This window comes from Panthera pardus, unplaced genomic scaffold, assembly GCF_024362965.1.
Source record: "Panthera pardus isolate Hobbes unplaced genomic scaffold, ASM2436296v1 HiC_scaffold_11, whole genome shotgun sequence".
In the NCBI taxonomy this organism is placed as follows: domain Eukaryota; kingdom Metazoa; phylum Chordata; class Mammalia; order Carnivora; family Felidae; genus Panthera; species Panthera pardus.
The window spans coordinates 52,525,498-52,537,585 of NW_026526666.1; the positions used below are offsets into that span (position 1 = coordinate 52,525,498).

Sequence of the window (12,088 nt, forward strand, 5' to 3'; positions counted from 1 at the left end):
GTTCCTGTTGTCTACTTTGCAGAATTCTGGGACCAGGTGCTGGCAATGTCTGGGTCACAGGAATAATTAGTGACAAAGTGGTGCTGTTAAATAGCCTAGCCTGCCCTTTGAATAAAATTATAGACTGACTTCATTGAGCAGACAAAAAGTGGATAGAATCGAGCAACTCTGACTTTTAGAACTTACATCATCAGCCGTCACTGCCATCACACTCCTGCTTTTCTTCATTATAGAGGTGAAAAATATCCCCTCTTAGAATGTCTCTTATCCGGCACAGTTTTGCTGACAATTTTTAAGACCTACAGGGAAAAAAAAAAGAGATACACACACACAAAAAGAGCTCAGTACCCTTAGTTGAATACAAATACGTGGCTTATTTGTATTCTCCAAACTAACTTTTGAGTGTATATAATGTATGTGTATAAGTAAATATCATAATTTTCCAAGCCAATTAATCTGAAATGTGGAAAAAGAGGTTCACAAAATACAAAAATCCAAGAAATCAGTGCAAAGCTTCTCAGAAGGAGAGAAAAGAATAGAGGGTAACACTTAGGCTACCAAATAATCCATGATCATTAACAATATAGAAATAATATGTGTTTGTGAAGGGCTTTATACTTTCTCATACAATGTTTCATTTAACCTCCATAACAATCTGTGGGATTATTTTCATTTTTTTCCTAATGAGGGAACAAATCATCAGAAAAATAATTGAGTCAAGGTAACACAGCTTAAAACATGGCAGATTTAGAATTTAAGGAACATAAGGCTTTGATATTATGGTCAAAAAAAGAAAAGGAAAGAAAAACAAACCAATACAGAAAATATACATGACAAAAAAATATCTTAATTTCAATTTTACCATCAGTTTAAACCTCTCATATGTATAAACACATAAGCAAGTATTTACCACAGAAAATTTTAGCAATGGATAGTTAGAGCTACAATTCCCTGGTTTAAATCACACAAACCTGGCCATTTGGAAGAAGAAACACTGTAGTTTATGATATTTGTTTTGTGTAGATCATTAAGCCACTTCAGAAACAAAGAACCTCAATTAACATTATCAAAATTTAAGGGTACACCCTGGTTTGCAACTCCAAAGAAAAACTAACCTCTCGTTTTGAAAACCCAGGCTTTCAAAAAAGGCCCAATTTAAAGTTCAGGCATTCAATAGTCTATAAGAGAATATAAAGAATTCTGTTTGCAGAATTGAACTGGAAAAGATACACTATAGAAATCATTGAATCCAAGAAGCGTTAGTCCATATGGTGGTCTTTCAAAATCTTGGTAAAAAAAAATGTCCCGCATCATTGCTGACTTCAAGAAGCTCCTACATTTTTTCACTCTGTACATTTAAACTCTTAATACATGCCTGATTGAAAAGTCTGCTTCTCGAACATGAAGATATATATAGATTAAGAGCGTGATGGAATTGTAGCTATGTGACTAGGAATACTAAGTAGTGGCATTGTACCATCACCCAGGAAACCAGGGTTGAATTTCTAACACATAATTTGACTATATTATGCAGAAGTCGGCAGCAGAAGTGACAGAGTGGATAAGAGAGTGGGGGAAGGAGAAACTTTGCCTTTGTAAGTGTTCTGGGAGAGAATCCCATAGGTTTTTCAGGGGGTTGATTCAATATGCCAAGGAAAAGAATTTCCTCACATACACCAAGGAATTATTGCAGTTATTGAACTTTTAGAATGCTGGCCAAACAGGAGTAGCCAGAATTTAGAGCTTTTACTCAAAGTTTCCTTGACACATAACAAAAGTAGACAAAAACAAACATATTTTATCACAGAGTGATCTTTAATCTCAAGTGCTTCTATAAGGTAGAATCCGGAAAAAATAAAAGCTTATACTCCTAAGTTTAAAAAAAAACCAAGATTCAAGATTTAAGTTTTATATTCAGGATACAGAATTAGATGTACCCAATTATTATAATTCTGTAAAAATAAAAGCATAGAAAAATACTAAAGTAAAGCTGTGTAACATGGTAACAGTGGACATCATATAAGGGTTATAAGGTTTTTCTTTCCTTTCCATATTTCCCAAATTTCTTGTGATGTATTATTTTATGATCCAAAAATTGATTTTATACATATTTTATATATTATATATAGTATATATTATAATATGCACTATATAATAATATGTCATATATATTAATATATGTATTTTATATATACACATAAAATAAGAACCCACAAAATACATAAGAATGTTATTTTTATTTTTTATTTATTTTTTATTTTTTAAAAAAAAATTTTTTTCCACGTTTTTTATTTATTTTTGGGACAGAGAGAGACGGAGCATGAACGGGGGAGGGGCAGAGAGAGAGGGAGACACAGAATCGGAAACAGGCTCCAGGCTCCGAGCCATCAGCCCAGAGCCTGACGCGGGGCTCGAACTCACGGACCGCGAGATCGTGACCTGGCTGAAGTCGGACGCTTAACCGACTGCGCCACCCAGGCGCCCTGACTTATTTTTAAAGTTACTTTATTTCTACAAAACTTACTGTGCCATATATTTGGGGGGACATCTTGTGGGGAGGTAAAGGATATCTACTTATCTGGGATGAAGAAACTAAGAAACAGTTATAGGCTAGGATCTGTTAAGTCTTAGGCTGTAGGCAGTTGATAAATTATGTGGTCTCTTAAATATCTATTTGGAAAGTGTCAACTGAATTTTCACAGTTAACAAAATACATGCAGTATCATGTCATATCATGGTGCAAAATGAAACACACATGACTGTAAGTTTAGCATCTGGACTGTCAAGATGCAAATGTTATTTGCAGTCAATTTCAAAACAAAATCATAATTAGTAGAGTGTGGGTCTGGAAAGAAAATAAGAATACCAAAGTGATCTCTAACAAATTGCTTCACATACCAAATTAGTAGGAAAAATCTATGAAGCAAAATTTACTTTCTATCCTACATCCATTTTGCTTGGTAGGAATTGCACTTAAAAATAGGTGCAACTGGAGTAGAAATCTCCAGGCTATCTTCAGCAGGCAGGGACAATGATCAAGTTTCCCCAGCAGAAATGAAGACCTTAACTATACCTTCTCAGACTTGTGCAAAGTATGACAGAATCCAAATGAAGCTAAATGTGTACTTAGGTTGCTTCCATATCTTGGCTAGTGTAAATAAAGCTGCAATAGGGGCACCTGGGTGACTCAGTTGGTTAAGTGTCTAACTCGATTTCATCTCAGCTCAAGATTTTGTGGTTCGTTGAGTTTGAGCCCCGCATTGGGCTCTATGCCTGCTTGGGATTCTCTCTCTCCCACTCTCTTTGCCCCTTCCCTGCTTGCTCTCTCTATCTCTCAAAATAAATAAATAAACATTTAAAAAAATAATAATGCTGTAATAAACATAGGGTCCACTGATAGACAAATGAATAAGGAAGATGTGGTGTATATAGATGATAGAATATTATGCAGCCATTTAAAAAAGGGTTAGATCTTGCCATTCGCAACAACATGGACGGACCTGGAGGGTATTACGCTAAGTGAGATAAGTCACACTGAGAAAGACAAAGCCATATGATTTCACTCTTGTGTGGAATCTAAAAAACAAAACAAATGAATAAAAAAACAAGTAGAATTAGATCTGTAAGTACAGAGAACAAACCAACGGTTGCCCAAGAGAAGGAGGGTGCAGGAATGGGTAAAATGGGTGAAGGGGAGTGAGAGATATAGGATTTCAGGTATGAAATGAATAAGTCATGGGAACAAAGACACAGCATAGAATATATAGTCAATGATATAATAGCATTGTATGTGTGACAGCTACACTTATGATGAGATAGCATAACATATAGAGAAGTTGAATCACTATGTTGTACACATGAAGCTAATGTAACATCGTGTATCAACTATACTCAAATAAAATAATGATTTTTAAAAAATGAAGTTCAGGGATACCTGGGTGGTTCAGTCAGTTGAGCATCCAACTCTTGATTTCGGCTCAGGTCATGATCCCAGCGTCATGGGATCAAACCCACTCTGGGCTCTGCACTGAGGATGGAGCCTGCTTAAGATTCTCTCTCTCTCCCTCTGCTCCTCTCCCCCACTGGCTCTCTCTCTCTAAAATAAATCTAATAAAGAAATAGAAAGGAAGGAAGGAAGGAAGGAAGGAAGGAAGGAAGGAAGGAAGGAAGGAAGGAAGCTCAAAGCAAATATGGCCCTCAAAACTTCTACTTTGAAAGGAAAAATTTACACGTATTAAATGTGTACTTAGTAGTTGTTCAAAAATATTTGTAAAGCTAATAAATCAAAGAATATAATTGAACGTAAAGTCATACGTGTAAATAAAACTCTTCTTTGAAATAAAGAAATAGTTGGTGTTGGGTTTCAGGGAAGGCTTTGGGAAGGAAATGAGGATTCTTTTTAGCCTTAAATAACAAGTAGAATTTGTTAATTCTGGGGATAATTAAGAACAACATGGTGTGCAAAAATATGGAAAGGAATTTAATATACTAAGGGTGTGAAAGATGCCATGCTAAGGAAATTTATGACAGGAAGAAAACAAAATGTTCCAGGGTAACATCAGTAGATCATCTGGCAAGCAAGAGTACTTTTAAGAGGTCTAAGCCATGGAAATAAATTTATATTTTATGACACTTTGAGTGTGAGAGCTTATTGGATACATTTATGTGCCTCTAACTGAGAGGATGACCTGGTTAGGAAAAAGCAGGATCTCAAATTACAAGGCAGTTTTCCAAATGTTATATATTAAAAATATTTTACCTTTATATTCAGAAATAAAACACAATATCTGTTATATAAAACAAGAAAAACGAGAAGAGAGATGTTTTCTGGATACTCTTCATTTTCCAATCGAGATTCACCCCTCCACCTTTTCCATCCTGTGCTCTTGGAGACTGGTGCTCTGGGACTATTGTCCATGGGCTCTCTAGCCCTCTGACTCCTGGGTGTGTTCAGCCAATGGGAAGCAGAGGCAGTAGATGGGAGGCAAGAAGAAAGAGGGATTTCTCCTGCTGGCTATGGCATAGCAGTGGCTACAGTCTTCTACCCTACGTCACAGCTCTGTAGGCACGTGTCTTCTAAGTTCCCTTGGTTCCATTAACTACTATTTCCACTTGACCTTCAGATGTAGGACTGTGGCTAGCCTTGTGGTGCTTCATCCTTGCCTGTCTGCTTATTCTCAGCCCTGACCACATAGTAAATAGTATGTAAATAGTACCTCCATTAAATAGATCTCTCTTTCATCCCATTGAAAGTGCAATCTATTTCCTGCTAGGACCCTGACAACAGATTTGATCCAAAAACTTTACAAAGCTAGAGGGCAATTTTAAAATATGCCTCCTCAGTGCCTAGTACAGTGATGAACACAAAGCAAGTTCTCAATAAATAATTGCTCAAAGAATGAATGAGTAAATGGGAGTTCTAAAATGGCTTTATGGGGGCGCCTGGGTGGCTCGGTCGGTTAAGCGGCCGACTTCAGCTCAGGTCATGATCTCGTGGTCCGTGAGTTCGAGCCCTGCATCGGGCTCTGTGCTGACAGCTCAGAGCCTGGAGCCTGTTTCAGATTCTGTGTCTCCCTCTCTCTGACCCTCCCCTATTCATGCTCTGTCTCTCCCTGTCTCAAAAATAAATAAAACGTTAAAAAAAATTTTTTTTAAATTAAAAAAAATAATAAAATGGCTTTATGGCTTTTAGAAAGGTCAGCAGGCATTATCTCAAGTGGCTTTTGTGGGGCAGAAATACTTTTCTGTCATTACTCTTTTTTTTTAAGTTTATGTTTATTTATTTTGAGAGAGAGAGAGAGAGAGAACGAGCAGGGGAGGGGCAGAGAGAGAGAGAAACAGAATCCAAGCAGGCTCCACACTGTCATCACAGAGCCCGATGTGGGGCTTGAACACATGAACTGTGAAATCATGACCTGAGCCGAAACCAAGAGTCAGATGTTTAACAGACTGAGTCACCCAGGCACTCCTGGCATCACTCTTTGATGGTAATAGTGATTCTATTTGGGAGATCTGAGAAATGTTGTAATATGTTAATATTATATTATTTTATAGTATTATAGTATTATTATATAATAGCACATAATATAATTTAACACATTATATATAATATATATTTTATACCCGGGCACCTGGGTGGCTCAGGTCATGATCTCACAGCTCCTGGGTTCAAGCCCCATGTCAGGCTCTGTGCTGACAGCTCGGAGCCTGGATCCTGCTTCGGATCTGTGTCTCCCTCTCTCTCTGCCCCTAACCCACTTGCATTCTGTCTCTGTCTTTCTCAAATGTAAATAAACATTTTTTCTTATTTTAAAAATAATATTTATTGTATACAATTATATGTAATATATATAATACATTTTATACATTATATATTATATAATACAAATTACATATTACACACACACACACACACACACACACAATACATATACATAGGAGAATAGGGGTTGTACAAACCATTTTATTGCTGATTGTTAGTGTCAGTTGCCTTTCATTTAGGCTCACATAGATTGAGAAACTATGCCAGTTTAAGCAAATACATGATTTCAAACATGTCTCATAAGAGCAGCCAACCAAATGAGATGGGCACAAGAATAATGACAGGTGAGGAAATCAAGTCTTGGAACAGCAATGAAGTATGCCCAAAGTCACACTCATGTTGGTTCAGACCAGAAAATTTTGCTTCTAAAACCAAGCCTTAACCTATCCCTATGCAGCTGATTGGGTCTTATTCACATCTTTTCAAGTTAGACATGAATGAAATGATTTTTATTTCATTTCTGATGATGGAAATACAAGTTAAGTTGATCAGTTTTCTGGAACCATGCTCCCTGATCATGTAAGGACAAAAAGAAGTACTTTTTAAAAGATACTGAAGTTTTTAACTGCCTCCAATTTAAGGCAAATGTAGATAAGAAGTCAAGTTCTCTTAATTTGAGATTATTCTTCCATTACCCATTATTCTTCCTATCAATGAGTAGGAAAGGTCCTACTCATTGAGTTTGTTCTCAATACATAGAATACCATATGTTTTATTAAAACAAAATATTTCTAAGAATTTCTAAGGTGATGAGTAAGTATGATGACTATAAATTACACTTCTGGCACATTTTAATAGATTTCCTATGGTTTTTGTATTTTACCACCTAAAAGATGCTTTTAAACATATACTATTCTTTCATAACATTCTCTTATGTTCAAGATTACAGTGTTCATATAATTTCACCTTTCCTTCTTCCTCCTTTCTCTACAGAGATTTGAAAGCTAAAATGAGGAGAAGGACGCTGGCCGCTATAGCACTAGTGTGAATTTCTCTTTTCATAGGTTATAGCTATTGATACTAGTAATCCCTTGCTGATAAAAATTTCAATGAATAATGGTAATCACTCTAAAAGCCTACATCATGGATACGTGCTAGGCCAAACCATGAAGAAATGAGAAAAATAAGAGTAATATTTAGAGTTTTTAAGCAAGCTTTTTTTTTTCCAATTTAAAGATTGCCCTTTATGCTGAGATGTTGTTCAAAAAGTTTGGTTTTGATTTCTGTGTAACTGATTCATTGAACATTCTGAACTCAGTAGAGCCCAGATACGTCATGGTTTTAATTTTTCTCTAACCACTGCTTTCCATCTGCAATGTCACATCCATTTCCTCTTCCTTAACATCAGTTCAGACTGAGTCCATTACTACAACTCATAACTGCTTTAAATGACGTCTCCTTCTCCTTTCCTTGCTCAATGGCCTGTGGAGCCACTTCAGTGGCCAGTGTTTAGGAATCGGAGTGTGAAGATGGAAGGTCTACTCTTTTATTCCTCTTCCCTCCCCGCTCTTTAGGTTCCAATTTCTTTCACATTGCAGCAGAGAAGAATTAATTAAAAGGAGCAAAAGTCTTTTTACTTAGCAGAGCATTTAGTTATAGTCTGTCATTGCACTCAAGTGCTGAATGAAGTACTGACAAGATGGCTAAGGCCACAGTGCACTTGATCCAGAATAAGCTCCAGCATCCTTGTGGCACCAAATGGTGAGGGCATAGGGTGCTCTGCTGCGATCTCTTCCTCCTGCCCAGCTGTCTCTCCCCATTTCTCTTTCTCTCTTGCTCAAGAAGTCACATAGAGCAGATCGGAATGTATTCTGCATAAGTGACCAATGGAGAAATGAGATACTACGTCAGTCACTTATTAATGTCTTTCAGCCCCAAGCCAATCATTCTAAACTCTGTTCTGTAATGCTGGGGCTGAGACTTTGCAAACTACATTTATACATTCTCTTCACAGCTGGCTTCCTTTAAGTGCTGACAATGGGAGTCAGTAGGAGGAGGATGGAAGAGAATTGGAGAAAAGAGACTTTCTTCCTCATTCCAAGAGTAGAGACTACTTTGGCACTCCCTTCTGGCAGACCCAGAACCACTGGCACAATACCCCCCATCAAATATCTACTCACTCTTCAGAGTGACCCCTTGGTGGTTCTAGCTCCTATGGGAGTGAACCCTCTTTTGCATGCCTAGATCTCATAACACCATTTCCCCCCTTGACTAGGAACGGAGGCTGCTTCACTATTCTTTGGGTTACCTGGCTGACCCCTTTTGTTCATCATCCAATACTTGTGTAATCAATTTCTTGTATTAAATCCCTTTTGTTTTGTTTTCCTAATTAGAATCTAAGGGATACAGAAGCTAAGCTTCCTTTTATGGAAGATATCCCTGATTTCTACCTGATAGATACCCTGATTTCTGAAAGTAGTTTTTCATCTTCAGTAGGCCAATAACACTTCTCCAAAACTTCTCCACATCCATCGTTTCCCCACCCAGACTGGTTATATGAGCACTGGGAGGTTGTTGGAGTAATGGTAGGTATCAGAACCCATCTGCTACCTGTCTCAAGGAGTTGACTGACCACTTTTGTATATAGCTCTCCATAGAGAATGTCAAATATTTTGATGGCTTTAGTCCTCTATTTTGGATTATAGTTGCCATTTGTAGATTAACAGTAAAAGCACTACTCATCATTCTTTCAGATGTTAAAATTTCTTTCCATGAAATGATGATAATGTAATAGGGCAAAAGCATTTCTTTCTTTTGTTTCTCAATGGCCTCACCTAAGAAAAATTAAACTTTGGCAACTCTATCAGTCTCCTAATTCTTTGAAATTTTTACTGAGTCATAAAGTACAAATATCTAAGATCCTTTGTACTAAACCAATTAGTGTTTGAATTTTTAATAATAACCAGGATAAAGTCTAGCATCTAATGTAGTATGCATTTGGGGAAGAAATGCTGGACAAAGAGGAGTCTGAATTGTTATCTCCTTCCAGACACCCATAACCACCTCACTATAGTAATCCACTGTGAAAATTAATAAAGGGAAACCTCAGTAAAAAGGATTTAGGAGGCCAAAGTGGGAACATATCACTCAAATGTCAATTATAGGAAGATTGTCAATTATAGACTCCAACAGAAGAATTATTACCAAGAAAGAATCATTAATTACAAGTTCCCATAGGGAAAGATGTGCATTTCATCTCCTACAAGAAATTGGCTACCCCTGCAACTCATCCAGTGAGAAACAGCCTTAACTCCTGCTTTTCTCCAATGGACTTGCATTTAAAACAACCCCTCCCAACTTCCTCCTTTGTCTCCATAAAATAACATTCCTCTCCCTTGTTTGACTTGCTTATGGTTTTGCCATAGCTTGCATGTCCTGAATTGCAGTTCTCTGCTGTTTCCAAATTTTTGCAGATAAAATAGCTTTTAATTTTAAGGTTAACACTGCCTAGCTCTGGGCCTTTGATGTCTTCAATCATCAAGAGGTTGCATTATAATTATCCATAAACTTTATGAATCTAATGAAATTCTAGGAAACAAGTGGAAGAAAACAAAACCTATAGAAATAAATTCTCTAGAGTCAACAAATAGATTAACATTTCCAGAATTCATATGTAAAGAATAAAGTATACATACATACATACATAAAGTATAAAACTAATCTCTTGAGTCTGCATCTACTGGTCTCATCACACTTTCAGAAACTTAGGACTACTGCACTCAATTACAATTGCTTTTGGATTTGACTATAGGGAAGATAAACAGAGGAGACAATGTGCCTCCTCTTAAAAATTGTTGTAGTGGGATGAAAATAATGGAGAGCAGACAAATTTGAGAAAAAAAATGTGTATGTAATAAGAAAAGACATTTTCCATGTAAAACTTCTTAAGACATAAGCACCCAACAGTTAGACATAAGCATTTCTGGGAGAGAAAATCAGTTTGTTTAAATAGGCAAAAAAGCATCAAGGACTTTTGAGATAAAAATTAGAAAGTATTAAGAATTAATATGAACTTAAATCATTAGCTTAACCTGAGAGAATAATAAGTAACAAAGAGATAATGGAATTCTTTTAATAGTCATCAGACTGCAAAGTAGCTAGGCTAAATGCTGCCCTGAGTAAAATGTGTCTCCTGAACAACCATTTAAAATCAACTTCTACTATAAAATGTGTTCTCGGTAAATTACTAATAGGATACAAACTTGAAATCAGTACACATGTTGACAGAAAAGAAAAAATTCTTAGTGTACAATTTGTTTGGATGAATGTTATTAATTTCCCACACTAACAGAACAGAGAGAAAGTGACAAACTATTCCCATGTTTCTACTTATATAAATAATGCCTTAATGGTCTTCCACAAGATGACGGCGTAGGAAGATCCTGAACTCCTCCTCGCCCAGGCACACATAAATCAACAACTACATATGGATCATATGCTTCTGAAAAATACCTAAAATCTAGATGCACCGTTTCTTCACAACAAAGGATAAGAAGACCATCCCCACAGCGTGAGGGTCTAGCTTCCAAACAGCCTGAAACTAGGAGCTAAATGACTTCCTTGACTTTAAAGGGCCCACGGTCTTGTCTTCAGAAGGATGAATAAATGATTCCTCATTCTACAATACCTACGGTGTCCTTGGTATGTGTTAGGTTCACAGCACAGTGGGTTCATTAGGTGAACAAATGAGTGAAGGTCACCTCTACAGGCAAAAATTATAAGGAAAGCTTCACAGAGGAGGTAACAGTTCTTTTATAAAGTACTATAACTAAAGAACAAAGAAAGGAGCCTTACTCCTCTCCCTCTATCTATTCTCCAAACTGATCTTCTAAAAATCCAGAATTCCTTATATTACTTTCCTGATCTACATTCTTCATGGCTTCTTGTTACATTTAGGATAATCCAAAACCCTAATATTATATACAAGTCCCTACAGATCTGGTCTTTTCTTTGCCTTTTCAGCCTCACCTTCTTATGTTGGCTTCCACTGGCTTCCCTACCTAATCCCGTATCACTGTGCCCTTGATCTCATTTTTCTTTAGCCAAATTGCATTTGGGGTTTATCCAACACGCCTCCCTTGCCTCAGGACTTTTTCTGCACTGTAACACTTCTTCAGTTTTGCCTGGCTAACTCATTCCTCAGACTTCAGCTTAAATATCTTTTTCCCAGAAAAGCTTTTACTGACTTACCCCGCTTGTCACAAGGTCTTGCCATGTCATTACTTTTTTCTTATTCATGGCATTTATTGTAATTATATATTTATTTTTAAGGATGCACAGTTTTGTACCACTCAGAAGCTCACAGTGAATATTGCTAGTCATTACATTCCCTGTGTCGAACAATACTTACTAAAAAAATGTTTGAATAAAATATATATGCCCTATGCTTCTCCCTAAAACACTAGAAGTATGACAATCCAAAAGCAGAAGATAGGAGGCAGCAAGAGATAGAACCAGAATGCCTGGCAAACTACCAATATCACCTAACAAATAACCAATATTGATAGAATATATATTCTTACTCAGAGGTCAGGGATCCAGATCTCAGTGGGCATATGTGTAAGAATACTAATAGCTTTGTGGTAAGCACTATTCTATAGTCCCTGAATATATTACCGCATATAATCCTCACAACTAGCTTGGTCTCCATTGCACAGGTTAAGAATTCTGAAGCATTGAAAGGGTAAATGACTCGTCCAAGCACACTCATGTAAGAAAGGACAGAGACAAGATTCACACACAGCACTGTGCCTGCAGAGTTCATGC

At 36.8% G+C, this 12,088-nt stretch overlaps 1 protein-coding gene across 2 annotated transcripts in view; it reads right to left on the bottom strand.

The window, feature by feature from the left end:
- PDE4B (phosphodiesterase 4B) overlaps positions 1–12,088 on the bottom strand; it is a 525,517-nt gene that overhangs the window by 428,753 nt on the left and 84,676 nt on the right. For both annotated transcript variants that reach the window (XM_019448986.2, XM_019448985.2), the window contains exon 2: positions 187–299. In XM_019448986.2, coding sequence (XP_019304531.1) covers positions 187–228 — 42 coding nt within the window. In that variant the 5' untranslated portion in view covers positions 229–299. The remainder of the gene's footprint in view (positions 1–186; positions 300–12,088) is intronic.